The sequence below is a fragment of the Ambystoma mexicanum genome, chromosome 4p (genome assembly GCF_040938575.1).
Source record: "Ambystoma mexicanum isolate Mex_15411 chromosome 4p, UKY_AmexF1_1, whole genome shotgun sequence".
Classification (NCBI taxonomy): Eukaryota; Metazoa; Chordata; class Amphibia; order Caudata; family Ambystomatidae; genus Ambystoma; species Ambystoma mexicanum.
The window spans coordinates 39,717,421-39,743,630 of NC_090927.1; the positions used below are offsets into that span (position 1 = coordinate 39,717,421).

Consider the following 26,210-nt stretch of genomic DNA (forward strand, 5'->3'; position numbering starts at 1 on the left):
CCATATCTATGACAGACTCCCAAAGCAGTACCAAAGCAAGGAGGAGGGAAAGAATTTAGAATCAAAATGTAGAATAGCCAATCAAATAGCAGAGCAAAGGACCGCCTTGCCAAAGGCCAGATCCTGTGCTCGGATGGACTCGAGGGAATAGTGACGTACAAATGTATGTACTGAAGCCCAGGTGGCTGCATCACAGATGTTGCGAATAGGAACACCCCTCTGCAGGGCAGTAGACGCAGCCATACCCCTGGTAGAATGGGCCCGCAAGCCAGCCGGTGGGTCCTTACCCGCCAAGCGGTAGCACTCCGAGATGACCAAAATAATCCAGCGAGACAAAGTCTGTTTTCGTCACAGCTTGCCCCAAATGCTTTCCAGCGTAACCAATAAAGAGTTGATCATCCACTCTGACTTGGGACATGCGTGAAACATAAAAGCTTAAAGCTCTCCTAGGATCAAGCCTATGGAGCCTCTCCTCTTCCTTACCAGGATGCGGAGGAGGATAGAATGGCGGAAGAACAACCTTCTGGGCCAAATGAAATTCCGTCACTACCTTCGGAAGAAAAGAAGGACGAACTCTAAGGACAACCCTGTCCTTGTGAAATACAGTGAAGGGAGGCTTAACTGAAAGTGCCTGTAACTCACTCACTCTGCGGGCGGAAGTAACCGCAACTAAAAACACAGTTTTCAGAGTTAACAGCCTCAAAGGGCAAGAATGTAAAGGCTCAAACGGAGCACCCATAAGAAATTTAAGAACAAGGTTTAAATCCCAACCGGGCACCAGGAAAGGTGACGGAGGGAACACATTAGTGAGCCCTTTCAGGAACTGTGAAATCAAAGGGATTTTAAAGTAAGAACACTCTTCAGACGAGCGCTTAAAGATGGACAGTGCCGCCAGGTAACCCTTAACGGTACCCACTTGCAAGTCCCTGTGGGCCAAAGAAAGTAAAAAGGACAGAACCATGGGGATGTCACATGCAAAAGGATCCACATTCTGAACTCTGCACCAGTCACAGAACTTACGCCAACGGCAACGGTACAGAGACTTAGTTGCTGGCCTTCGGGCCGAAAGCAACACCTCCATCACGTCCTCAGGGAGGTCCCAATCCGTATACCTCAACCTTTCAGAAGCCAAGCGTGAAGGTTGAGGGATCTGACCTCTGGATGGAGAACCTGACCCCCCTCCCGTGAGAGCAGATCGTCTCGGTAGGGAAGACGACGTGGAGGGCAGATGGATAAGTCCAGAAGGTCCGGGTACCATGTCCTCCGAGCCCACGCCGGGGCAATGAGGACCATCCGGGAACCGAACTTCCGTAACCTCCGCAGCACTTGCGGGATGACAGGGACTGGAGGAAACGCGTACAGCAGCGGGAAGGACCACTCCACCACGAACGCGTCTCCTAAGGCTCCTTTTGGAGGAAATTCCTGCGAGCAAAACCTTTCGCACTTCCGGTTGACACTGGAGGCGAAGAGATCCACCTGAGGGGTCCCCCAAAGGGTGAAGATCTCCAGGAGAATCTCCTGAGCCAACTCCCACTCGTGAGAGATCGCGCTCTGCCTGCTCAGAGCGTCCGCCGTCACGTTTTCGGCTCCGGCCAGATGAACTGCCGAGATCGAACCTTCCTGCTGGATGGCCCAGAACTCGAGCTGCATCGCCTCCCTGCACAGAGGAAGTGACCCTGCCCCCCCCTTTTTGTTGAGGTAGTGCATGGCCACTGTGTTGTCCGTCAGGATCAGGACATTCTTCCCTCGCACAGACGGCAGAAAAGCCTTCAGGGCTAGCCTGACGGCCCTCAGCTCCAACAGATTGATATGGAGTCTGGACTCCGACGGAGACCAACGACCGCTGACTGTCAGCCCGTTGGCATGAGCTCCCCATCCCGTGAGGGATGCATCCGTCACGATCGTCACCTCCGGCCAGGGAAGCCAAAATGGAGCCCCTCTCATCAAGTTGCCTTCGACGGCCCACCACCGAAGGTCCCGGGCGACCGAGGATGGTACCTGAATCGAGTCCGACATCCTGCCGGAGGACTGCGACCATTGCGTCTTGAGTGCCCACTGCAAAGATCTCATCCGCAGGCGAGCCTCTGGCACCAGAAGAATGCAGGATGCCATGAGGCCGAGCAACCTCAAGAACTCGAACGCTGGGAGCATCTGGGCATGCTGAAACTTGTGCACCATCTGCTGAATGTGAAGAGCCCTCACCTGGGGAGGAAAACACAGCCCCAGGGAAGTGTCGAGCACTGCTCCGATGTACTGGAGCCGCTGTGTTGGCGTCAAATGGGACTTCTTTAAATTGAGGGAGAAGCCCAGCCTGTGAAGGGAGCGACAGGTGACCGACAGATGATCCAGGACTTGCTCGGGAGAGCTCCCCCTGATCAACCAATCGTCCAGGTAGGGGTAGACGTGAATCCCCCCTTGCCTGAGATGCGCTGCCACCACCACCATGAGCTTGGTGAAAACCCTCGGGGCGGAGGTCAATCCGAACGGCAGGACCCGAAACTGAAAGTGCGAGTCGCCAAAGCTTGTGCTTGGGATGGATCGGCACATGGAAGTAAGCATCCTTGAGGTCGACTGACACCAACCAGTCCTGAAGCTGAAGGGCCTGGAGGACTTGAGAGAGAGTAACCATCTTGAACTTGTCCTTCCTGAGGAGTTTGTTTAAACCGCGCAAGTCCATGATGGGTCTCAATCCCCCGTCTTTCTTCGAAACCAAAAAATAAGGGGAATACCATCCCTTGTTCCTCTCCGCTACAGACACCAGTTCTATGGCGCCTTTCTCCAGCAGGGCTTGAATTTCCTGCGCAAGGAGCGGATCCGGAGTCTGCAAAGAGAGGTTCCCCGGTGGATTGTCGCGAGGCCTGTGCCGAAAAGGAAGACAGTAGCCGTGGGTTATGATCTCCAGAACCCACACATCTGAAGTAATGGCTTGCCACTCTACAAGATGCTGCGCCAGCCTTCCCCCAACCGGCGAACCATGGGACATGGCCTCACGACTGAGTGGGAGCGGCTGCGGCGTTACCTGAGGGCAAAGAGGCAACTGCCCGAGCGGCCTTGGCACCACGGGTACCCTGTCGTCCACCTCTAGTACCCTTGCGTTGGCCTCTTTGACTGCCAGCTCCTCTCGTTTTACTGAAGGATGAGTAAAAGCGAAAGGAACCACCCCTCCACTGCTGTCCCCTAGGACGAAAAGGCAGAGGTTGGCGAACTGCAGCGCCCAACGACTTCGCTGCAGCTTTTGAGGTCTGCAACCTCTCAAGGCTCTCGTCAGCCTTGCTGCCAAAAAGGTGTTCACCGTCAAAGGGCATGTTGAGGAGCCGGGACTGCACATCAGGAGCAAACCCCGACTTCCGCAACCACGCAAACCTGCGTATCACGGTGCTCGCCGCCATGGACCTACTGACGCATTCAGCTAAGTCCAAACCCGACTGAACGGACACACACATGGCATCCTTACCATCCTGGACCATAGCAAGGAAACCATCCCGTTCGTCCCCTTCGGGAACATGTTCAGCCGCTAACGCAACACAGTTCCACAGAGTGTGCGTGAAACGTGACAAGGCACAAATGGAGTTGGCCGCCTGAAGCGCCATACCACCAGAAGAAAACACTTTCTTCGCCCAACCATCAAAACGTTTGTCGTCCCTATCAGGAGGGATGGTAGGGTACGACGCCTGCTTCGCCGGCGCCGTGGCCGCCTGCACCACCAAACTCTCCGGAGTGGGGTGCCTGGTCAAGTAGCAGGGGTCACCACCGGCTGGACGGTATTTTCGCGACAAGGATCTGCCCACCGCCGGGAGACTCTCCGGAGCAGTCCATGCCGCCGCCACCCTTCTCTGTAAAGCCATATGGAACGGCAGAACCGGGTCAGTTGGAGGACCAACATCAAGGATGTCTGTCAGATCATCCTGCACAAACTCCCCTGGGGGAGCAGACCATCCCAAGTACTCAGAAACCCTAGCCATAAGGCGCCGGTACGAGGAATCAGCATGGGAGCCAGGCTCAGGCCTACAAAACTCTCGGAGAGGTGTCCAGTCCACTGGCATCATGCAGTGACTGTCTCAACTCGTCAAACTGACTATGGCCCGAGACAATGTCATCCGGAACCTGACAAGGAACCAGGCCATCAGAATCCTCATCCGCCTCTGAAATATAGTCCAGGTGGCGAAAAGAAGGCACTCGAGAGTGCTTGCTCTTAACCAGAGCCTTCCTAGGGGGTCCACCCGTGCCCCGGGTACCTCCGTCACGAAAGGCGTCGATGGCGTCGAGCGAATCGGCGCCAGCATCGAGAGAACCGGCACCGGCTCCGAGAGGATCGGCGTCGAGGAAATCGGCGTCGACGTCAGATGCAGCGCCTCCAGAATCGGCGGCGTCGACACAGCCCTCGAGGCCGGAGCCCCGAGTGTGTCCCTCGACGACCCGAGCGTCGACGGCCTCGACGACTCCCTCGAAGCCGGAGCCTCGAGAAAGCCTGTCGACGCCCTCGACGCCACAGACGTCGATGCCTTCTTCGAAGACCTCACAGGAGCACACGGTCTCGAACGTGTCGAGGACCGGGACCTGGAACGGGTACGCCGAGAACGAGTCCCCTTGTCCGAACGGGACCTCTCCCGTGACTCGTGCCGACCACTCTTGCGAGCGGTGTCTCTCGACCTCACACGACCGACCCCACTCGGGGGCGCGGACGGCTGAGTACCCTGCGACTCAAGAATCGCCAGCATCTTCTTCCCGAAGGAAGCCCATTCCTCCGGCGTCGCACGGCTGGAGGGGTAAGCGACGTGCCGGGCAGAGCCCTCCGAAGAGGACCTGGAAGACGACCGGTGACGGCCCTTCCGAGAATGCCTCAAAGAGGCTGAGGAGTGGCGAGACCGACTCCTAGAAGGAGACCCACGAGACTCCCGACGATGACACGGAGAGTCACCCCTCGAATCATCCGTCGAAAGCCCCGCAGACTTCGACTTCCGGGGCTTGGACACCCGACCTACCGACAACTTCTTCTGACGTTCGCGTAAGGCTTTGGACGTGAGCGACTGGCAGTCGATACAGTCATCCGTGTCGTGGGCCTCCCCGAGGCACCAGAGGCAGGCGTCGTGCGAGTCCGTCACCGACATCTTGGACCCACACTCCCCGCACTTCTTGAAACCCGGACGCGGGGTCGAAGACGAAGTAAACATCTTCAGAAGGATTTTCACAAACGAACAGGTTCGAAGAACCGAGATAGAACAGAACTCCAAAGAGTCGAGGCGTTTAAACCGAGAAACACGAAGCAACACGTTCGTGGAAAAAACGGAACTGAGGCTATGGGCGTCGAGCGTCCTACTTAGCACATCGGATGACGTCGGACGTCAGAGGAGGTCCTCGACGACGGCGCATCGACGTCATCGACGCAGGACGCAGACGCCGAAAAGTTTCCGAAGCAGCACAGCTGTGGTGATTACATGTCATAGATATGGAATACGTCGGAGGACCCAATCCCCTCGAAAATCTCATATAAACCGTAACCATCACTTCCGTTCAAGCAAGCAAGGAAATCAAAACTGTTATTTAATAGAGGATAATTTTTAATAAAACTCCTACAATAAAGTCCCAATGCACCCTTTTCTCTTGCAGAAGTGAAATGTGTGATTTATATGCATCACATTCTCTGAATTCAGTGTTGTTGCCAGCTGTTCTCTCTAATCGCCCTTTGGCCAGCAAATGTATGCGCGGTCTCCATTATAATTGAGGAGGAGCCGGGGTCTCATTCCGATTCTTGTTTGTGAGTCTCTGTTAATACTTAACCTTCTTTATATCCTCATGCACCATTATCTCATGAATACTTCCTGATGACTTTGCCATGCCAAATTATCAAACTTTTTTAAGTCAAACATTTTGAAAATCGGTGAGCTCCAAGAATATTTTTTCCTTGAGTTAGTTATTTCATGTTGAGTAAGAGGGGATTTCTGACTAAATATTTTCTGACATTCTGTGCACTTAAGGTTTTTCTCCCATGTGGGTCATCTCATGATTGGTTAGGCTGCTTTCCTGATTGAAGCTCTTCTGACATTTAGTGCACAAATATGTTTTTTCTCCTGTGTGGGTCGACTCATGTTTAGGTACACTGCATTTATTAATTAAGCTTTTAGGACATTCAGAGCACTGATAAGGTTTGTCTCCTCTATGTTTTTCTTCATGTTTCGTTATGATGTTTTTCTGATTGAAGCTTTTCTGACATTCATTGCACTGATACAGTTTTTCTCCTGTGTGGATTCTCTCATGTACAGTTAATTTGCATTTACAACAAAAGCTTTTCTGACACTCAGAGCACTGATAAGGTTTTTTTCCTGTGTGGATCCTCTCGTGGTTAGTTAGGATGACTTTCTGATTGAAGCATCTCTGACATTGTGTGCACTGGTTAGGGGTTTTCCCTGTGTGGATCCTCTCGTGGTTAGTTAGGATGCTTTTCTGATTGAAGCTTTTCTGACACTCGGTGCACTGATAAGGTTTTTCTCCTGTGTGGATCCTCTCGTGGCTAGTTAGGATGTTTTTCTGATTGAAGCTTTTCTGACACTCAGTGCACTGATTCGGTTTTTCTCCTGTGTGGATCCTCTTGTGGTTGGTTAGGATGATTTTCTGTTTGAAGCTTTTCTGACACTCGGTGCACTGATAAGGTTTTTCTCCTGTGTGGATCCTCTCGTGGTTAGTTAGGATGTTTTTCTGATTGAAGCATCTCTGACATTGTGTGCACTGGTTAGGGGTTTCCCCTGTGTGGGTCATTTCATGTTTAGTTAGGCTGTTTTTCTGATTGAAGGTTTTCTGCCATGTGGATTCTCTCATGATGAGTTAGACTGCAGCTATGAGAGCAGCCTTCAGAATATGGAGAACAGTGACACAGGTGTTCCTTCTGTGTGGGTATTTTCCTGTTGTGTTCCATTGATTTTCCAAATGAAGCTTTTTTGACATTTAGTGCACTGGTAAGGTTTTATTGGGGGGTTCATTTCTACACATAGGGTTTTGTTTAGCAAGAATTCCATTGCAATCAAGTTTATTCCAGAGTCAGAATATGTCTGAATAATATCCAACCTTTTTCTCTCAAAGCACTCAACTATAAAATGGTCATTATACCCAATATACTGCCACATCTTCTATGAGCAATTGAAATTAGTGGCAAACCTTTCTGCATCAGTTCTGCTCGGAGGAGATAGAACTGTGAGAGTTGCAGATCTATCTTTCACGGGAGGCAATTATAACTTGGTTTTATTTGTGATGACCCAGTATGGTTTAAATGTCGTATAGACGTGGACTAATGCTCCTTTAGACACATTCCCAAACACGCATGGTTAGTGTCAGATAGGTATAGTTGTAAGGAACAAGTACGTTTGGGTAGTCAAAAGTCACTCCTGGTAGCCATAGGTGTCGGGCAAACATCTCCCAGATCCTCGCCATTTTGAGCTGTAGCACATTTACAAGATTTTCGTCAGGATTGGAATCTCTGCTGGATAAGGAGTAAGTTGATAGGTTTTTCTGCCATTTGCATTCTTTTTTAAATAGTCCATCTGTACCTTCTGTTTTCTTCTGAACAGCACTTGGTTTGGGCCTCCTGCTTTTTATTTACCTGTAAGAAGCCTTTCTTTCTCAGATTCCCCGACGCTCTTGATGTTGTTTATGGAAATCATTTCTGCATTGAATGGATTTCGCCACTCCCAGTTATTGGCCAGACTGGAGGTTTATCCCCAGAACTCTAACTACTTCCGGTTCTTTCCAAGTAAACCGGTCCATGCTGGTTAGGTTGTTGAGCATATTACTTAGGCACCCTCTTGCTTTTTCTGTGAACGCTTCAGTCAGCTGTAAAGGAGAAATGACACATTATCTTTTTAAATGCAAGCTAGCACAAACAATTTAACAAATACTGGCTGTTTAGGATTTGAATGATAATATATTGGGTCCTGATACAGGGTCTTGCTTCTTGTACATGGTCTACAGGGTTGTGGATCATGGTGGAGATTGGAGGCTTGAGGCAAAGTTTAAAAAGCTAACAATTTCTTAAAGTGGGACGGCTAAAGGAATCCACAGAGAAGTCACACTTACTCTGCACCAAAAAACACAATCGATCCACTTGCGCCTCCTGGGATCTCTACTTACCTGACCTTCTCTGATCCCCATCATGAGGACACAGGGGCACCAAACACCAAACAATGGCATCATCCAGGTGCACTGTGTACTGCTAATGCCTCCTGTTAAGTAAAGAATGCTCTGAAGCACCTTTCGCCTATCGGTGTCGTCCGGCTCATACCGATACAACCTCATTAATCTCAGATCCTTCGGCTTTCAAGCCAGGTCTTAGCTAGAACTGTGCCAGATCACAGCCTGGATCGTTAATGATCACAGACTGCTGTTGTACCATGTCATCTGCACCCTTGGCCCCATCTCATTCTACCTGGGTACTACCTGCAGCAGACAATGAGCCTGGGGAGGAGGTGGGGCAATAGCGCACAAACCATCACTTCAAGCATCACCCGCTGACCATCAAGCCCAGCTGGGCACTGATTCCACTCTCACTTAACATAATCTCCTCCAGCTGCTTCATAAACATATGATATGATATTTTATTTGTATCGCGCTCGTACACAAGTGTTTCAGAGCGCAAAACACTAGGTACGGGGCAGGTGGCATGAAAAGTGTTTCATGCCACCTCCCCCGCCCTAGTGTGCCCCCATAGCAATTATGAAACACTTCTCTGCCACAGCTCTTCCAAACATCCAATCAACTGCTGGTGGTAGGGGACATAAACTTCTGGCGAGAGAGACACCTGCTAAAAAGTCTTGGAACTAGTAATCTTGTCTCATAAACCGTCACACAACAAGGACAGAGCTTTGCATTCTTAATTCAGCGCCTCACAATCAACCCAGACATCTCTGTCTGACTGGGGATTTGGTTAGACCACTACAGGGCTATGCTCATCATTCACCTCCCTCTATTCCTATTCCCCATCAACCAATCCATTATCCAGACACTTACCCATTCCATATCACGGCCCGGACACCAACAACCACAGGTGCTCTGAAGCACTTGCCCTAGGGGACAATGATCCATGCCTACATAGCTTCATAAACTATCAGACACCATCAAGCACTATTGAAGAGCATTTATAGGACACCCTCCCTTTTACATCTTCAAGGAGTCTCCTTAGGCAAGAGAAAAGAAAAAGAGGCTGTATTGCAAAACTGAAAACCACACCAAAAAAGAACACAAACTGTGCCTCATACATTCCAGTTCTACACGCTTCCACATTGCGCCCAGTTCATCAACTTCATGGACATGGACTAGGCGATGCTGCGACACAGGGCATTACGACGAGCCAAAGAGGCTGCAGACCCTGGCCCAACAGCTATTGCCACTGCCCACGCAGGAAATATTGACAATTTCATCACTATAACAATTCCCTGCTTTCAGACACACTCCCAAAGGCACACACATAGGCACTGATGGTGCAGCTTCAAAGGGCATGGGAACACAACATCAGACATCTACGACATAAAAGATGCAACATATATAAAAGGAGTTGGAAGCATGGGATGAGGCTACACACCCAGGTAGGCTGCTTAGTTATATTTGGTATCAGAGATCTGAGCTGAAAGTTGAGTTACATAGTTTGGGTGATGCTTTTGCTCAGGCACCATTGCTAAGAGAAATTCTGCTGCCGTAGGAGCAAGTTGGGTAGCCTTTACCAGGGGGAACGCAGGCACATTCTAGGCTCATCAGGTAATGGCTAAATGTGGCCATCAAACATGAGTCCTAGTAATAAGGTATAAGTGCACTAGAGTGAAGTATATGAGTCATTGAGGGTTAATATGCATAGGAATATCCGAGTTAGATCTTCTGAACATGGAGCGGGATGTTCACAATGCTTTCGTGCGTCTTGAGTGTACATTCTGTTTTCTACGATTGCGGGGTGCGGTTTCGTTGTTAAGATCTTAGCTGTATTGGTAGGTAAATAGTTGTTTACATAAGAGTTCATGTATTTACGAGCAATGTATGCATTTGTTGTGTTATTGTCTTTGCAACAGGGAGCCAGTTGATGTATTTCAGGCCTGGTGATATATGACCCCAGGACCCAAGTGCTGAAATAAGTCTAGCTGATGAAACTCAACTCCATTTCCAATTTGTAAACGGATACGTACTGGCAAGCCATTCCTCTCTGATAGCAGTTGCATTACTCTAGCCATAGCCCTCATCCTTTCACGCCTGGACTACTGTAATGCCCTTTAGCTAGGATCACCCAAAGCCATCATCAAAAGAATCCAAATCCTACAAAATAATGCTCTCAGAGCGGCCCTAGGCATGTCCAGAAGAGACCATATTTCCAAGACCAGTCGACAGAATAACTGGCTCCCAACTCACGACAAAGTTCTCCTAAAAACTCTATCGCTGACACATAAATCCCTCAATAATGCCGCACCCATTTATTTGGCTGAGAGATTTCACACGCAGACGTCTACTAGACCAATAAGACTTGCCAATAAAGATTGTCTTGTCATACCTAGCTTCAAACGGTCCACAATTGGAGGCAACAGCTTCCCGGTGAAAGCGTCCAAATTATGGAACACTCTGCCTCCTAGCCTAAGAATGGTTCAAACTTACCACAAGTTCAGAGCCAACACCATTATATGGCTAAAATCCAATAACCAGTATTCCTAAACCCATGCCTACTGTTATGAGAATTCAGCTTGTAATTAGCCCTCCTCTAATCTCTATCTTGTATATGCCTGCTGTACACCATGTTTGTAAATATGCCCTCTTTGTAATTAGCTTTTACCTGTATGTATGTATATTTGTATCCTGTATAATTTTGTGCAACTAAGCTTTGCATATACTTGGAACTGCTGCGCCCTGTTACCCCGGGTATGACGCGCATTATAAATAATAAACAAACAAACAAATGTCTGCCAAGCAGGACCAATCCCACATACTGTGAAGGCATTGTGAAGAAGAACATAGACAAGCGATTCAAAGTTCAAAACAAAAGATGCTTTATTAAATCAAATGTCAGGATGGTTGAAGGCCTAACTTGCCCTGTGCTAAGGTGGGATTTCCCTACCTCAGCGAAACTAAGGAAAGTCTGAGTCAAAGAGTTCAACTTAAAAATCTGTCTGTGCCCAAAACCTATCCTTGCCCTAATAGCTAAAGCTAAACAATGTGTAGGGATGTTAATAATCAAAGAAATGGTGTTAAACGCACAGTCTGCGCTTCTTACAGCTCTTTCTTTTCAGCTCCCCTTCCCAGAGTTCAAGAAAGTTCCACAAAAGTCTCAAATGTACCTTTCTCAGGTTCATGGCAATATAGTTCCGCACAATGCTCGAGGTTACCTTCCCCAAATTCTAAGCCACACAGTTCAATCAAAAAGGGCCTTGAGGTCCTGTCATCAAAACGGCATTTGCAGTTCATCAAGTCTCAGGGTTCCCCTTCCCAAGATCTCAACGTAGTAACTCTAGTCTGGAGACTCCCGGCCAGCCCATAGAGCTGAGGTTTGCTCCAAAGTACTTTAAGACAAGATAGCTGCACCCTTCAGATGGATGGAGGTGCAGATGTATTACTCCAACACCAATCAATAAGGACAACTCAATGGTTTGGCAAAGGGAGTCCGTTTAATGACAAGTACAAAAAACGGGGAGTCATGGAAATCAGCAGAGATGCGATCGTCCGCCTCGCTTCAACTCCAATGAACTTCATACAAGCGGTGACATTTATACTCAAAATTCGTCATCATTGACGTTTAACACTCAAAAGTTAATATGCAATTCTATTGGTTAGGAAAAGGTAACTTTAATATAGGTACTATATCTGTATATGGTAACGGAGTGAGGGGATTGGATAAACACTGTCAGGTGGGCGTCTAAGCCCTTCCTTTAAAAATGTCTACTGTAGACGTCACTAAAAGTACGAAGTCCTATTGGTTCTACTAACTATAGGACCCTAGATTATTAGGTCCATTGTGATTGGGTTGGCACCAACCCCATGCATATTCTTCCACTTTGCTTAGCAGCACGCAGAACGGACGGCCAGGTGCGCGGTGCCCCCTAGTTACCCGGCCTTTCTCCAATTATGGTTACACTCAATCATCGCTGCAGCAACTATGTGTCAATTATTTCAATGTGGTTGGCCTCAAAACTGCATCTTCTGTCTGGAAAGGTTCTGATATCTCTGCCTGGGCGGATGCCAAGCGTAGGTGTGAACCCGTGCTCCTTCTCGCTCGGCTGGTCACGTGATTCCCACACTGTGAATTTGTCTTGTTTCTCTCAATTTGTGTATTTGATTCTTATTTAGCTCAGCCACCTGCCTACGCTTCCTTATCTCGACCTTTCAGAGACAGGATATTCTGTTCTTAAGCTTCAATTAGATGTAGCTACTGTTCGTTCCTTCTAGTGGTATGACCTTGGCTCTCTTGGCATGAGTTGCATCTGCCGAGTTTCGATTCAGCTTTCTCTTCTCGTTTTGCTGATCATTCGGCCTTTAGTAACCTGGGTTGATTCTGCTTCGTTTGCAAAGTGATTGCACTTATAATACTGTGCTTCTTTTGAGGTAGATGTATGTAAAATGGTGCATGCCGCACTATTCTTCTACTTAGCATATCAAGCTGCACTGTTTTCTTAGCTTTCATGCAGTTTCAAGCATATGTACAGGCGTTAGCTGGTTGAATATCTTCATCCTGCTTACAGCTTAACTCTCTTACGTTTTGATAGCTTTCTTTCACTTTAAGCTCACAATCTCTTTTCTCAGGGTGTTTCCTCTCTTTGTGTCATTCTTGGTTCATCATTTATTCTATCTGTGAGTCCGTCCAAGTCCCCTTGACATCACCGTTCATCTTCCATAAAGACCTTTTTGGTTTCTTCCAGGACAGTACTTATGCAATCTTCATTTCGTCTCATTTGCTGGTAGGGTTTTCTTAATGGATACCTTACTGTCCATGGTTTTCTGGGTATTGGTACTTCAATAGGCGTTGCTCTTCTGACCGGTACTGGGCAGAGCCCTACTGCGGCTCTCTGCTGGTTTATTTGCTCATCATACGTCACATATTTTGGTGTGAACGTTCCTGGTACTTCAAAATGGGGGACTGGAGTGCAGGCCTAATTTGGAACCTCCTCTACAGTAACCAATGTTTGTTTCAGTCTCTCAAAGTTAAACTTAACTCCAGTGCTCCTCCTTGGTTTGTCTCACAACACCTTTAGCTTTCACAATACTGAGCTCCCTGGCCTAGGCGCAGTTGTTAGACCACTCGGTCAATCCATCACAAGTCACGCAATCAGGATCCCTAGGCTCTTCAGCCAAAACAGTTTCTTCTGCCTTTGCCCGTGTACAGATTTCCATGTATTTAGTTCCTGTTTGTCGGCCTCTTGACTTTATGTGCAGCTGTATACTCTTCCAGCTTCTCCTAGTTAGTCTTGTGGCTCTGCCATAATGTATTACACACCTCTTGTCAGTCTTTTGCCTTGTTGCACCGCATTTATTCAAAAGATTCACTGTGTAGTACACTTGTTCCTACTCCACCTTTTGTTGCACTTTGTCACACTTGCTCTTTTTTCCACAAGTTGCTTTTATGTGGGCACTGACTTCCATTAGCCATTTGCTTTTCCCACACAGTGGTAGTTCAACTCTGTGTTCAACAAGTTTAACTTCAAAGTTTCAGTCCGTTTGGTATTCACTATGCATGATTCAGCGTTATTTCAACTTTTCATTCCAGTCAGCATTCAAGATGCATAGTTCTGCTTTGCTTTGGACTTTCATTCAATTCAGAATTCAATACAAACTCATCTTGGTTTGAAGCTTTCTTTCGAATGGTTATTCATGCTCAGCTCGCCTGGAGCACCGCGGCTTCTCCCGACACTGACCGGTCTTCGGCGTCCTGGTCCTGTGACTCCAGCTGCTTCCTCTCCCTTCTCCAATTGGCGCTCTGCCCTCTGCGAGCCCCGCTCGCACACCCGTTGGAATACTGCATGTGCCGGCAACTTCGTTGCTTCTCTGAGGACGCAGATGGCATCGTCTTTCTCTTTTGCTTGCTCGCAACCCCAGCTGCTCGAGCTCCATCATAGAGGCTCCCACACCTCAGGGATGTTGGCCGGTGTCCTGGCTCCTCCTCGTGTCCCACCACAGCTGCCACCTCACGGAAAGAGCTCTCTGATTTCTCCTACACAGGCCTCCCTGTTGCTCTCTTTGCCGTTTAACAGATCTCCCTTTATACACCTGCAACCACTTAAAATGTTGCAGGTGTGGACTCAATTAGATCTGTGTGACCATAGTTAAAGGGACATGCCTGACCCTTACCCTCTCTGCAGGCATCTTCCTTGTCCCAGTACCAAAGTAGTGAAATGAAGATTGAGTGTTCATTACTCTTAGTCGCCTGTTCATCGTCCCAGTACTTTCAGATGTAAATGTGGGGAAATGAGGGGAGCGGTTTTATAATAACCTATTAAGGCCAGAGGAGGGGTAGGTTGGTCCTCAAAAGGGTTAAGGGGGATACTATGTCTCACCTGTGGGCACCCAACTCCTAATCCCCAAGGACCCCCCACCCAGGTGATCCTCCCTCGCTTCTCCAACCACAGGGTCAGGATCCAAAAGCGATGGCCTTTCCCTGGCCATCTGAGAAGGGGATCCAAATTAGAGTGCCTGGCAGAAAGCTCTGGGACCATTCTGCTGCTTTTCTTGAACTGTCTCCAGCACTTCATCAGATAAAAATTCTGTCCGCACTTCCTACGTTTTATTATGTATAGCTACACACTCTACATCATTGGCAAACTTGGTTACTTCCAAAGTGAAAACATCACTTGAGATCCGAGCGATATAGTTACTCTCTTACAGTTGGAGCAATGATGCATGCATCTTCCCGTAATATGCAATTCTAGCGCGATTACTCTCTTCCTGTCAAAGCAAATTGATCTGGTCTTCACTTGCCCCACAAGTCCATGGGCATTTCCCTTGGCCGATTAACTTCTTAACTACACTAGTTTCTCCATTCACTTTGTTTGTGTCACCATGCAGTTCTTTTATACAATTCTCTGTGTGTTCCACTGTCATAGCAATCTCCACAGTCCTGTCTAAGAAGGGGCCCTTATCACCCAATAACTCTTATCCCTTATTGTATTATTGATGCACTTAATCAGTAGTTGGTCATAGATATGCTCCTCCGAACAGTGTCCGAATTCACACTGGAACAGCAGTCCTTGTAGTATAGTGTCAAATTCCTCTATAGGTTCTGCCTTTCCTTGTCCTCGCGTGGTGAAATGATAGTGTGCCAATATCTTATTCTCTTTGACCGTATAGTGCTTGTCCACCTTTGCAATGGATAGCCTCAAACAAGTTCCATGCCTGCTCTCCTTCTGTTCTTTGGTGTTCGGGTTGAAGAGAAGGCCCCAAGACCACCTTTCCGCACCCCCAAGTTCATGACAGGACAAAGAGCTAGAAACACTTGCCACCATTCTTCTGATGTTGGACAAATCCCGAGTGCACCCATGATTGATATGATATGATAGTTTATTTATATAGCGCCTATACACAATGTGTTTCAAAGCGCTTCACAACAAGGAAGGGAACAAGGGAAAATATAGAACATTCTTACAGGCCATGAACAACATGAATGTGAAATAACTATCATACTCGGCCTAACGACATAGGAAAGGAAATGGAAACAGACAGGCGACTACCGTACTAGGCCTGATGATATTTCTGGTGGACCCAGAGAATACACAAGGTGAGGGAGAGGGGAGGAGAATGGAGGGAGAGGAACAAAACAAACGACTATCATACTAGGCCTGACATTTCAGATAGTGCTGGGGGGGAGGAATAACAAGTAAGGGAGTGGACAAACATTTGTTTACTATCAGACTAGGTCCAGGGACAGCAGAACACGGAATGTAAGTATTGACCCAGTCACACAGCAACTGGGGGTGATGGATGGGTATCGAGTATTGTCAAAGTATAGTTTAGTACTGTCAAGGATTAGTAGGGACAGGAGCGGTGGTAGACTTTATTATTCATGGTTAGGACACATCCGGGGTGAGAGGTAAATGGTTCTGGTGAACAACCTAGACTATTGACTCGAAGGCACGGATGACAGAAGAATGTAAATTAACAAAGTTACTCACCGTAGTGACTACCTTACTCCTAGTCCATAGTCTCCTTTCCTCCATACTTTTGGGATATTCTGTCGACCCAGGACGGAACTGGAGCACTTTAAGCATAAAAAAATTACTTTTTTTTGTTCTTTTTTATTTTTACACTGGGCCACCGCACGTGACCATAGCCCCACCTATCCTGAGTTCTGCCGTGCACATCGGCCTTCAGTCCTTTTCCATTGCCAAGTTGAAGGACCATTTAGCAAAATAGAGGATACTTATTAGAGGGGACGGCGGGTGGGCGTATGGAGCGAAGGGGACTGTGGAATAGGAGTAAGGTAGTCACTACAGTGAGTAACTGTCATACTCCTATGTCCCGACCCCTTTCCTCCATACTTTTGGGAGATTCCCAAGCACTGACGAAGAAAATGGGAGGATGGACATTTCCCTTATTGGAACAAGTTTTTAAGAACTGCCTGGCCGAACTGGGCATCAGCCCAGGAGCTCAGGTCAAGAAAATGATGTCTGCAAAAAACTGAAGGGGAAGCCCACGTAGCAGCCTTGGCTATGGATCCCCAAGGGACATATTTCTGGAAGGCAACAGCAGCTGCTTTGCCACGGACCAAATGTGCATGAACGTCCTTTGGGGGCTGAAGGCCTTGAATTATGCAAGCGTCGGAGATACATGACGCTATCCAACGTGAGATGGACGCTTTTGAAGCAGGTTTCCCTTTTGGGTCACCAAACGTAACAAAGAGTTGTGAAGAACATCTACGCTTGTTCTGTCGAGGTAAAACTTCAGAGCTCATCTGACATCTAGGTTGTGTAAAACCCTCTCAGCATTGAAGACCGGGTTCAGGAATTAAACCTGTAAGGATATTGACTGGTTTATATGGAAAGGATGAGTGCAAAGCACAACCTTATCCTTGTGGAATGTTAGGAACTAATGTTCGTCAGCTCACTTATTCTTCTCGCAGATAATATCGCAATCAAGAAGGACACGTTTCAAGAAAGATACTTGAGCTTGGTTGTGGCCATAGGTTCAAATGGCTAATGACATAAGGCGATGAGGACCCCATTCAGATCCCATTTTGGATGAGGTGGCCTGACCAGAGGAAAGAGATGAAGAAAATCTGCGAAGTGTCTCTTGATCAATGGGTTTGCCAGTGAAATGGAGCAACTTTTTGTAGACAGAGAAGCCGCAATTGCGGATAGGTATGTCCAGCATGATAAGACGTGGATTCCAGAGGCTGCAAGGTTTGATATAAAAGACAAGACACAGGCAATAGAAGCCTGTTGGGGGATCAAGCTGTTTAGCTAGACACCAATGACAAAACTGAAGCCATTTGCTTTTTTACTGGGCCCTAGTAGAAGGCATACGTGACACCTGAATTATATGGATATCATCCTCTGAATGGAAAAACTGGGCTAAGGACCTGAACTCAGGAACCAGCCTGCCAAGCTGAAGGATTGTGGGGAGGGGTGCCACAACTGGTGATTGCTCTGGTAGAGAAGGTCGGGAATCTGCAGCAACCTGATCGGTTTGCATACTGACAGGTGCTGCAGCTCCGAAAACCAGAACCTGGCTGGCCACCAAGGAGCTATGAAGAGGAGAGTATAGTTGGAAGCACACCAGCTTTCATGGTGTCCCAAGGGATCTTGAGAGCGTCCCCCAAGGAAGATGCTCCAAGAACGTCCCTGGAAGCATAAAGAGGACGTTTCCTGTTCTTTGAGGTTGCAAAGAAGATGATCTTGGTAAGAACCTTGCTGTTCATCTCCTACTCTTAACTCGCCGCAGATTGGCGGCTCAGGGATTCTGGCACAACAGTGATGTGACCTGGAATGCGCACTGCCTGAAGCCAGATATTGTGCTGGGTAGCCCTATTCCAGATCTGGATAGCTAGATCCACTAGAGGAGGGGACCTGGTGCCCCCCCCTGCTTGTTGATTTAGAACACTGCTACGGAATCGTCCGTACAAATTCGAACCACATTGTTGATAGAGGGCTGAAAAGCCTTTAGTGCAAGAAAAACTGCCAGAAACACTAGGTAATTGATATGGGACAGTCTGTCCTGGGATGTCCACAGATCGTACACCTCAAGGTGACGTAGCGTCGCTGCCCACACTAGAAGAGCGGAGTCTGTCATAAACGTGACTTGTGGGAAGGGCTACTGGAAGGATGTTCCCACCGAAAGGTTGCTGGCAGATGACCACCATTGCAGATCCACCATTTTGAAGGATGAAACTGGAATCCTTTTGGAGTCTGGGTCCACCGCTTGAAACCAGCAGTTCCAAAGAGCAAGCTGAGTGTGCCTCATTTTCAATCTTGTAGGTAGAGGTAACACGCAAGAAGCCATAAGGCCCAGGAGTCTCTGGAACCACCAGGCCGACATGAGGGAGGACTGAAGGAAAAGCTGGCACGTGGTTGAAAGGTCTGCAATTCTTTCCTCTGTCAGGAACACTCTGGCGCTGATAGTATACCAACAGAAACCAAGAAAAATCAGGTTTTGAGCAACCGTCATAGACGATTTCCGCCAGTTCACCGACAGATCCAGTTGTAACAGGAGCAGGAGGAATGACTGAAGATTGGCTGTTGCAGCTTGTGGGCAATGACTGCGCAGAAGCCAATCGTCCAAATATGGATATACATGAATTCCCTGCAGTCTGAGGAATGCTACGATGACTGCCATCATCTTAGTAAAGACACGCAGTGCCAAGCTAAGTGTTCCGTTCCCACGGAGAATCGCAGCTATTTCTGATGTCGACCTGTGAAAGCGTTAATATGCCAGAGGCATGCACAGAGGGAAAAGAGGCAGCACAGAGTATCCCGGCAGCGAAGGGGTGCAAAGCTAACTGGAGGAGGAGGGACAAAGGGGAATGAATGAAATATGCTGCAACAAATCAGGAAAGGAGTTGGGGACTGATGGGCTTTCCTCTAATGTGGTGTTGTTGGTTTTGACAGGAAGTGCAAGGTGAGGAAGACGTGAGATACGAATGGGCTTACTGAGGGCACATGAGAAGAAAAGAAAACTGTTGAATGAAACCAGCCACGTTGGACTGGAGGGAGATTGTCCGTTTCCTGCAGCCAGGGAAGCAGCCGATCGAAGGAAACTGTTTGTATACATGTTGTCAGGGGAAACCTGACTGAAACTGACTCGGCTCACGTTCAGAGCCACAAGTTATTAAAAAGAGTGAGAATTTGGAAGGCTGTGAGCCACGCAGCAAAATGGTTGGAACCACTCACTGCTTTGTCCTTGGAGAGACAAGTCCTATGGGGAAAGCAGGGAAAACAAACTTTTTATCCAGGACAGCTAAGAAGAATAACTCGGAAATAGAGGTCAGTGAGTCACAGAGGGAAGGACTGGGTCATCAGTCAATCTGGGAGGAACTAAAAGAGGATTTCCTAAAGTGGTGTTATTTCTACAACCAGCAAGTTGAAACAGGAGAGTGTTGTGACATAGCTGAGCAGATAAGAGAAATAAAGTTCATGTGAAAAAACCTTCTGGGTGTTGTCTTTATTTCCACACGCAAGTTAACAAGGCCCAGATCAGGATATGTATGTAGGCGTCCTGAAAATCCACCACGCTGAGCCAATCGCCCTTCCGGAGAGAGGACTTTATCTGGCTGGACTTAATCATCTTGAATTTCTCTTGGGGTAGGAAGAGATTGAAGTTGGAGAGGTCGAGGATAGTGCGTAGGCTATCCTGGTTGGGTTTGGACACTAAACAGACAGGAGTAATAGCACTCCCCGGGCTGCCGCAAGGGAACAGGTTCCACTGCACTGAGGTCTAGAGGTTTCTGTACCTCGGCTCTCAGAGAGGGTGCTGCTGAAGAAGAGAGTGAGAGGGTGGGGTATGAGGGAGAGGCAAGCAGAAGTCCACAAGCAGAAGCCCGCTCGGGCGACGGACAAAACCCATTGGTCTTCTGTGATGGTCTGCCACACCTCCAGATGAGACAATATCCGTCGTCCCGAAGTAGTCTCATGAGACTGATGGAAACCATCATTTAGATGGTTTATCGGTGGTGAGACTACCTGTTGCTGAAAAGAAGGCTGTCGATCGAGAGAAAAACCGACTGCCTTGCCTTTGCTGCTTATGGCGAGGGCCCACAGAAGGATCTTCTACCCAGCAAGAGCGGCGCTCCTGGAACCCTCTGAAACCTTTGGGTCCCTGACCTCCGAGTATACGCTGCTTTAGCTGGAGTTTTTGCAAGGACTGACAAAGATTTTGCTGTTTGTGTGCTGGCCTTTGTTTTAGTGAGTTCCTCAGCGGTGGAGGAGTGAAAAAGTTCTTTACCTTCAAAGGGAAGATCAAGTACTTTGTCCTGAACCTCCTTCGAGAATTTTGTAGCATGCAACCATGCTTGGCGGGAGATGTCTACTCCAACCGTAAGGCCCCAAGCGGAAGTGTCAACATGATGGGCCTCGGCCTCTAGCAGGTCTTGAGCCAGCACTTTGGCATCGCATAAGCCCTCTTTAAAATCCTCAAGCCTGACAGGACGGATACATTCCTGAAACTCTGCAAGCTGTTTCCACAGCTTCAGATTTGCGCTGCCAGGATGATCTTGGAATTCGCCTGTCGGAGCTGGAGAGTCGAATTGGAAAAAACCTTTTTTCCCAATGGCATCAAGAAGCTTGTCCTCTTTGGAAAAAACTTGAGAAGCTGCCGTAGAGGATTTTGAGGACGGCTTTTACTAAGCGTAGCTGTTGCTACCACCATTTATGAGGGGAGTGGACATGCGGTCAAGGGTATGTCCTCTGACGAGTGTAGCTGGTAGCGAGAGTCTATTTTCCTGTTCAGGTGATGCCCGGAATGAGTTTTTTCCCAGACCTTGTAGGATTAAGCTAGCACATCCTTTTGAAGGAAAAGGTCTGTGCGCTCCTGTGTCGAAAGAGTAAAGGCTACGGAAAGTACACCTTCTTGTGGAGCGGGAGGCTTTGTAAAGGAATATCTAGCAATGCTACCATATCCACAACCAGGTCATGAAAGACTCTGACAGAGTGGGGCGGGTCCTCGCTATCCTGGTCCGCTTGATCTTCATCTGATGCGATGGGAACAGAAACCTGATCCGCAGCGCATGGCACCTCAGACCCCGCCAGCAGGGATGACTGCACAACGGGAGTCGTAAGTATAGGTGAAAGTGGAGGCAGTGGTGGTAGTGGAGGAGGGGACCCCACCAGAAGAGGAGGGGTGGCACTACTGGAACTTGCTGAGGAGTAGCCAGAGCAGGTTGCGGCTCGAGAGGCTTAGGATAAATATCTTTGAATAGATCCTTAAAGTATGCCTTCATCGGGTCAGAGTGCATAAGGGCCTGGAACTTGCCAAAAATGCGTCCTCAGAGGAAGGTCTAGGCACAGGGGTGGGTAGCGGCCGCTCTGAAGGAGCATACCCCCATTATTGCAACAAGGCTGGCTGCCAGGATGGCCCTCCACCAGCTGGATCCACATAAACTAAGGGTGCAGATGTAGGAGGGAGCGAGACTGTGTGGCAGCGGAAAACGAGCACGCCCATCCATTGGAGGGCAGAACAGAATCCTACTATCCACATTGCGTGGAAAAGGCTGCAAAGCCCCAAAAACATGCTCCTCCGTACCAGCCATTGAGAAAGTTGGTGTGAGAGAGGTAGTCAAAATGGCCGCCTAAAACCACGTGGGTTGGGCTGCCATTTTGTTACTGCCTGAGGTGAACTGCGTCACAGGTGTCAGTGAGGCAATTGTTAGCACGGGGTATCAGGGGATTTTGTTTCCATTTTAGCCTTGTGACAGGGAACCTTGGCCAAGCCGGTGCTAGCAGATTTAGAGCACTTTTGAGACCCTTTAGAGTCTGCTGAAGGATTAGTACTCAGAGAGGGAACCTCAGCAGGGCTGGGTCTTTTAACATTTAAAGTGTTTGTCTTCCTTCTTTGCCCTCTCAGCAGGATCGGTTCGACCACCGGATTGTGTGTGGGAATGCTTAGGGTCACCCCTCATATCCAGAGCACTTGGAAGGAGGTCACTCGATTCTGCCAGTTGAAAATATAGCCCCTAGACAGGGATCCTCTCGGTTAACCCTAGTGCCTTTAGTCGCTGAACAGGAAACCTCGAGACTAGTCCCGGTACATTTAGTTTCAGACCTGGAAATCGTGGGAACTACCCTGGTGGAAACAGCACCAGAAAAGCTGGGCCTAACTTTAGCCCCCAGATGGGTTACCTCGGATGAAGATCCGGTCCTGACAGCCCCTTTAGAGGGGACCTCGGAGCAAACTCCGGAGTCCAGGTTATATCCCTTTCGGGACATCTCAGGGAGAGCCCTGGTACCAGAGCCACTGGGGCCTCCCGGAACCAGAAGACCCCGGATAGAATTCCCCCGGCCGGGGTGCCTTAAAAAGGAAGGAACTTACTGGATGCTTCCTTTTTTCTTCAATGAATTGCTGTAAATGCAGAGGAGGAATCCGTTGGAACACCTCCTCCCACCGGACAAGCCACCGCTGGAGTGCACGGATAGATAGGGAGTACCCCCTGCCCCTCCATGTCCCTCTGAGCAAGGTCTCCGATGACACAGATGATGAACAGGGGATGTACCCAATACAAGAATTAAGAGCAGCAGAGGGATATTCAAATCCGACATATAAACCACCGCCAAATACTTGGGCAGAGGGGCCGAGAGGCGCAGGGCAAAGTAGGCTGGCACGCCTTGCATGACATCGACATTAACATGAAGCCCGAAACTGACAAAACCACGAGAAGACTGAGCTTTGTGGATGACTTTTGCAAACATGAGCTCGGGGTCTGACAATGAAGGATGAAACTGTGGGGACGAGGGGGGAACAATGTAGGACTCAATCAACGAGGACAAGCACGGACAAGAGAGTGACGTGGGAGAGAGGGACTGTATAGGGGGAACAGGAGGAGGCAAGGACGAGTGCACACCACGATCAGAGGATGAGCTATGTAATATGGATGACCTAGGACCGTACAAAGAGAGGCTTCGAAACGTCCCAGGACGAAGAAAGGGGGAGACAGCTATAGTTCGCTCCAGAGAGAGGATCCGGGAAGGACCCAACGACGACCTCTGAATACTCATAACCAATCCAATAGACGTGTAAACAGACATTAGGAATGCGGAGAGGGCCTTCAGACTGACTAGAAGTGCGAATGGGGAGAGAGGGTTCACACAGATGCCCCTGCTAGAAAAGTGAGGGGGACGACGACAATATATACCATGGAAACACCCTGACAAGGAGAACGTGAGGTGCAGGCTACCATCGTTGTACGTGCACGCTGGAAAATGTATTCATGAAATGGGAAGAATGACAGCGGGACAGAGGTTAGCAGTGGGAGATGTAAAGGCACTACTAGTGGCGATCCTCAGAGACACTGCTGATGAGGTATGGAAGAGGGAGGGGTTACCCGGAGTGATAACTCAAAACACAGCACACAATGGTTCGCCGTTTGCAAACTGCAGAGTTGCCTTATGGCAAGCACTAAGAACACAATACCCAGACTCGTCTGACATTGGGGCAATTATGCCCCCCCCAGAAGATGAGGTTAGACGAAGACCCTATAGAGTACATTCAGGCGATCCAAGAGCTTTGGCACCTTGAAACTCGAGAACCGTGAGATAAAATGGTAGCAGTGTTCTACCACATACTAGGCCAGGAACTGCCAGAACCAGTACAAAAGCAGCTTAAGATGTTAGTAGGCATGGAAGCAAGGTCTTGGCCAGAAATACAGCTTATGATCATTCACCATTGTAGGCTATTGCAAGAGAAGCTTAAGAAAAAGGATGAGGACAGAAAGATAGATGAGGTAAAATGAGTTCAGAAAAAACTATCGAAGTACGCCATAGAAGGGGCGGTGCTGACAAGCGCAAGCGCACAGGAGACACAGCAACCGCAGTAGCAGTACACACTGCCACCCATGGGTGGAGGATTAATGGGGCAGGAAACATGCAGCAAGGATTTAGAGTTAGAGGAAGTGGGGGGCCATCAAGAGGCTGTGGTTACGGACCGCAAATGCATCACAACAAAGGGGGATTTCCAGGGGGGTTTCAGGGATATGGACAGTCGGTGCAACAGGGCCCAGGGGATTACACAGTCAAGGGAGAGAACCACCACACTGCTTGTCATGTGGGCTGCTGGGACACATTTCGAGAGCTTGCAGCAACAGGGGGATGCAGCAGAATTGGGGAGGGCCATATCAGCAGATGTATCAGGGGGACCAGGATGACTATTACTCACAGGACCAACCACAGATACAACAAGGACAGACACGGAGTACACCAAGCACAACAGCCCATGATGCAGATACCACAGATACAAACACCCGTACCACAGTATTTACAAGCACTACAGATTAGAGGAGGCACACAGCAGGTGACACCGCTACAGGACAGCGTGCAACAAAGCAATGGCACAGTGCCACAAATGCACTCCATGGCCAGAGTCCCCACCGGAAAACTGGCCGGGGTCACCATGGTAGGGAGCAACCCATTTATGGGAAACAGGATGTCCTTATACCCTCAATAGAACAGCCCACAGACGGACTTGATGTGTTCCATCCTGTCGATCACATCCAACCCTGCGGAGGAACCTTGCATAGGGGTGGCGAAAGATGACAAAATGTTTTCCTTTCTTGTTGCACAGCGGCGACTAGGTCCTGCATTTGAGAGGGAACATTTAGATTGTCTGGCGATGCCATGAATACTCAAGGATTCTCTTTTACAGATGATATCTACCTTTCTATAGGGGAGCACAATTTGTCTCTGCCTTTACTTGACTCTTGACAGGCACCTGTAAACATACTGGGACGAGACATTATGAGCAGACTGAACAGGATGATCTCATTCACTGACAAGGGGATAGTGTGCTACACACCAGGAATACACATGCTTAATGTGCTAGAGATCATTCAAGCCTATGCGGACGAAAGGTACAGAGGGGGGGGCGCCAGTGGACGAGGAACTGTTCCAGTACAGGACTGATATGGCAATTACATGGCTCCCAGGGATTAACAAAGTTACTCACCGTAGTAACTACCTTACTCCTAGCCCATAGTCCCCTTTCCTCCATACTTGTTGGGACATTCCGTCCTTCAGGACGGGACCAGAACTATTTTTAAAAAGAAAAATAAAATTGAATTTTTGTCCTTTTATTTTTACACGGTGTAACTTTTTCGTGGCCGTAACCCCACCCTGCTGAGCTCTGTCCCACGCATCGCCTTTCAGTCCTTTTCTATTGCCAGGTCTGAGGCCATTTAAGCAATAAAAGAGGATACTTTTTAGTGGGGACGGCGGGTGGGCATATGGAGGAAAGGGGACTAAGGACTATGAGTAAGGTAGTCACTACGGTGAGTAACTTTGTTATACACCTATGTCCCTCCCCTTTCCTCTATACTTGTGGGAGATTCCCAAGCACACACCACAGTTAGTTTGGGTGGATGTGAATTAAAACTTTCTGGGATAAGTTCTTAAGAACAGCCTGAGCAAACTAGGCATCAGCCCTGGAGCTCGGGTCCAAGAAGTAATGCTTACAGAAAAATTATGGGCAAGCCCACGTAGCCGCCTTGTCGATGGTTTCCCAAGGAACATACTTTTGGAAGGCAACAGCAGCCAGTTTGCCTCGTACCAGATCAGCATGCCTTTCCAAGCTTGAAGGCCCTGGATGCTATAGGCTTCTGAAATGCAGGAGGCAATCCATTGGGAGATAGTTGCCTTGGAAGCCGGTTTCCCTTTCGGGTCTCCAAATGTGAGAAAGAGTTGTGAGGAGCCCCTGAGTTCACTCGTCCTGTTGAGGTAAAACTTCAGGGCTTACCTGACGTCAGTTGTGTAAGACTGTTTCGGCATCTGATGCCGGGTTAGGAAAAAAATAGGTAAGGAGATTGATTGGTTCAAATAAAAATTGGTAACCACCTTAGGCAGGAAAGTAGGATGAGTGCAGAGCACAACCTTATCCTTATGGAAGGTGAGGAACGGATGTCCAACAGAAAGAGCTTAGAGCTTGCTTACTCGCCTCACCGATGTCACTGCAATCAGAAAAGTGACTTTCCAAGAAAGGTATTTGAGATCGGTAGTGGCCATGGGTTCAAATGGTTTATGGCATAACGTGGTGAGGACCACATTCAAATCCCATTTGGGATGAGGAGAGCGCATCGG

General features: G+C 48.5%; 1 protein-coding gene across 1 annotated transcript; it reads right to left on the reverse strand.

The window, feature by feature from the left end:
• Positions 1-5,792: 5,792 nt before the first annotated feature.
• On the reverse strand, positions 5,793-6,813 carry LOC138452728 (zinc finger protein 84-like). The gene has a single exon (XM_069605075.1). It carries the CDS (start codon positions 6,811-6,813, stop codon positions 5,971-5,973), a length of 843 nt encoding a protein of 280 aa, XP_069461176.1. The 3' UTR covers positions 5,793-5,970.
• Positions 6,814-26,210: the final 19,397 nt, after the last annotated feature.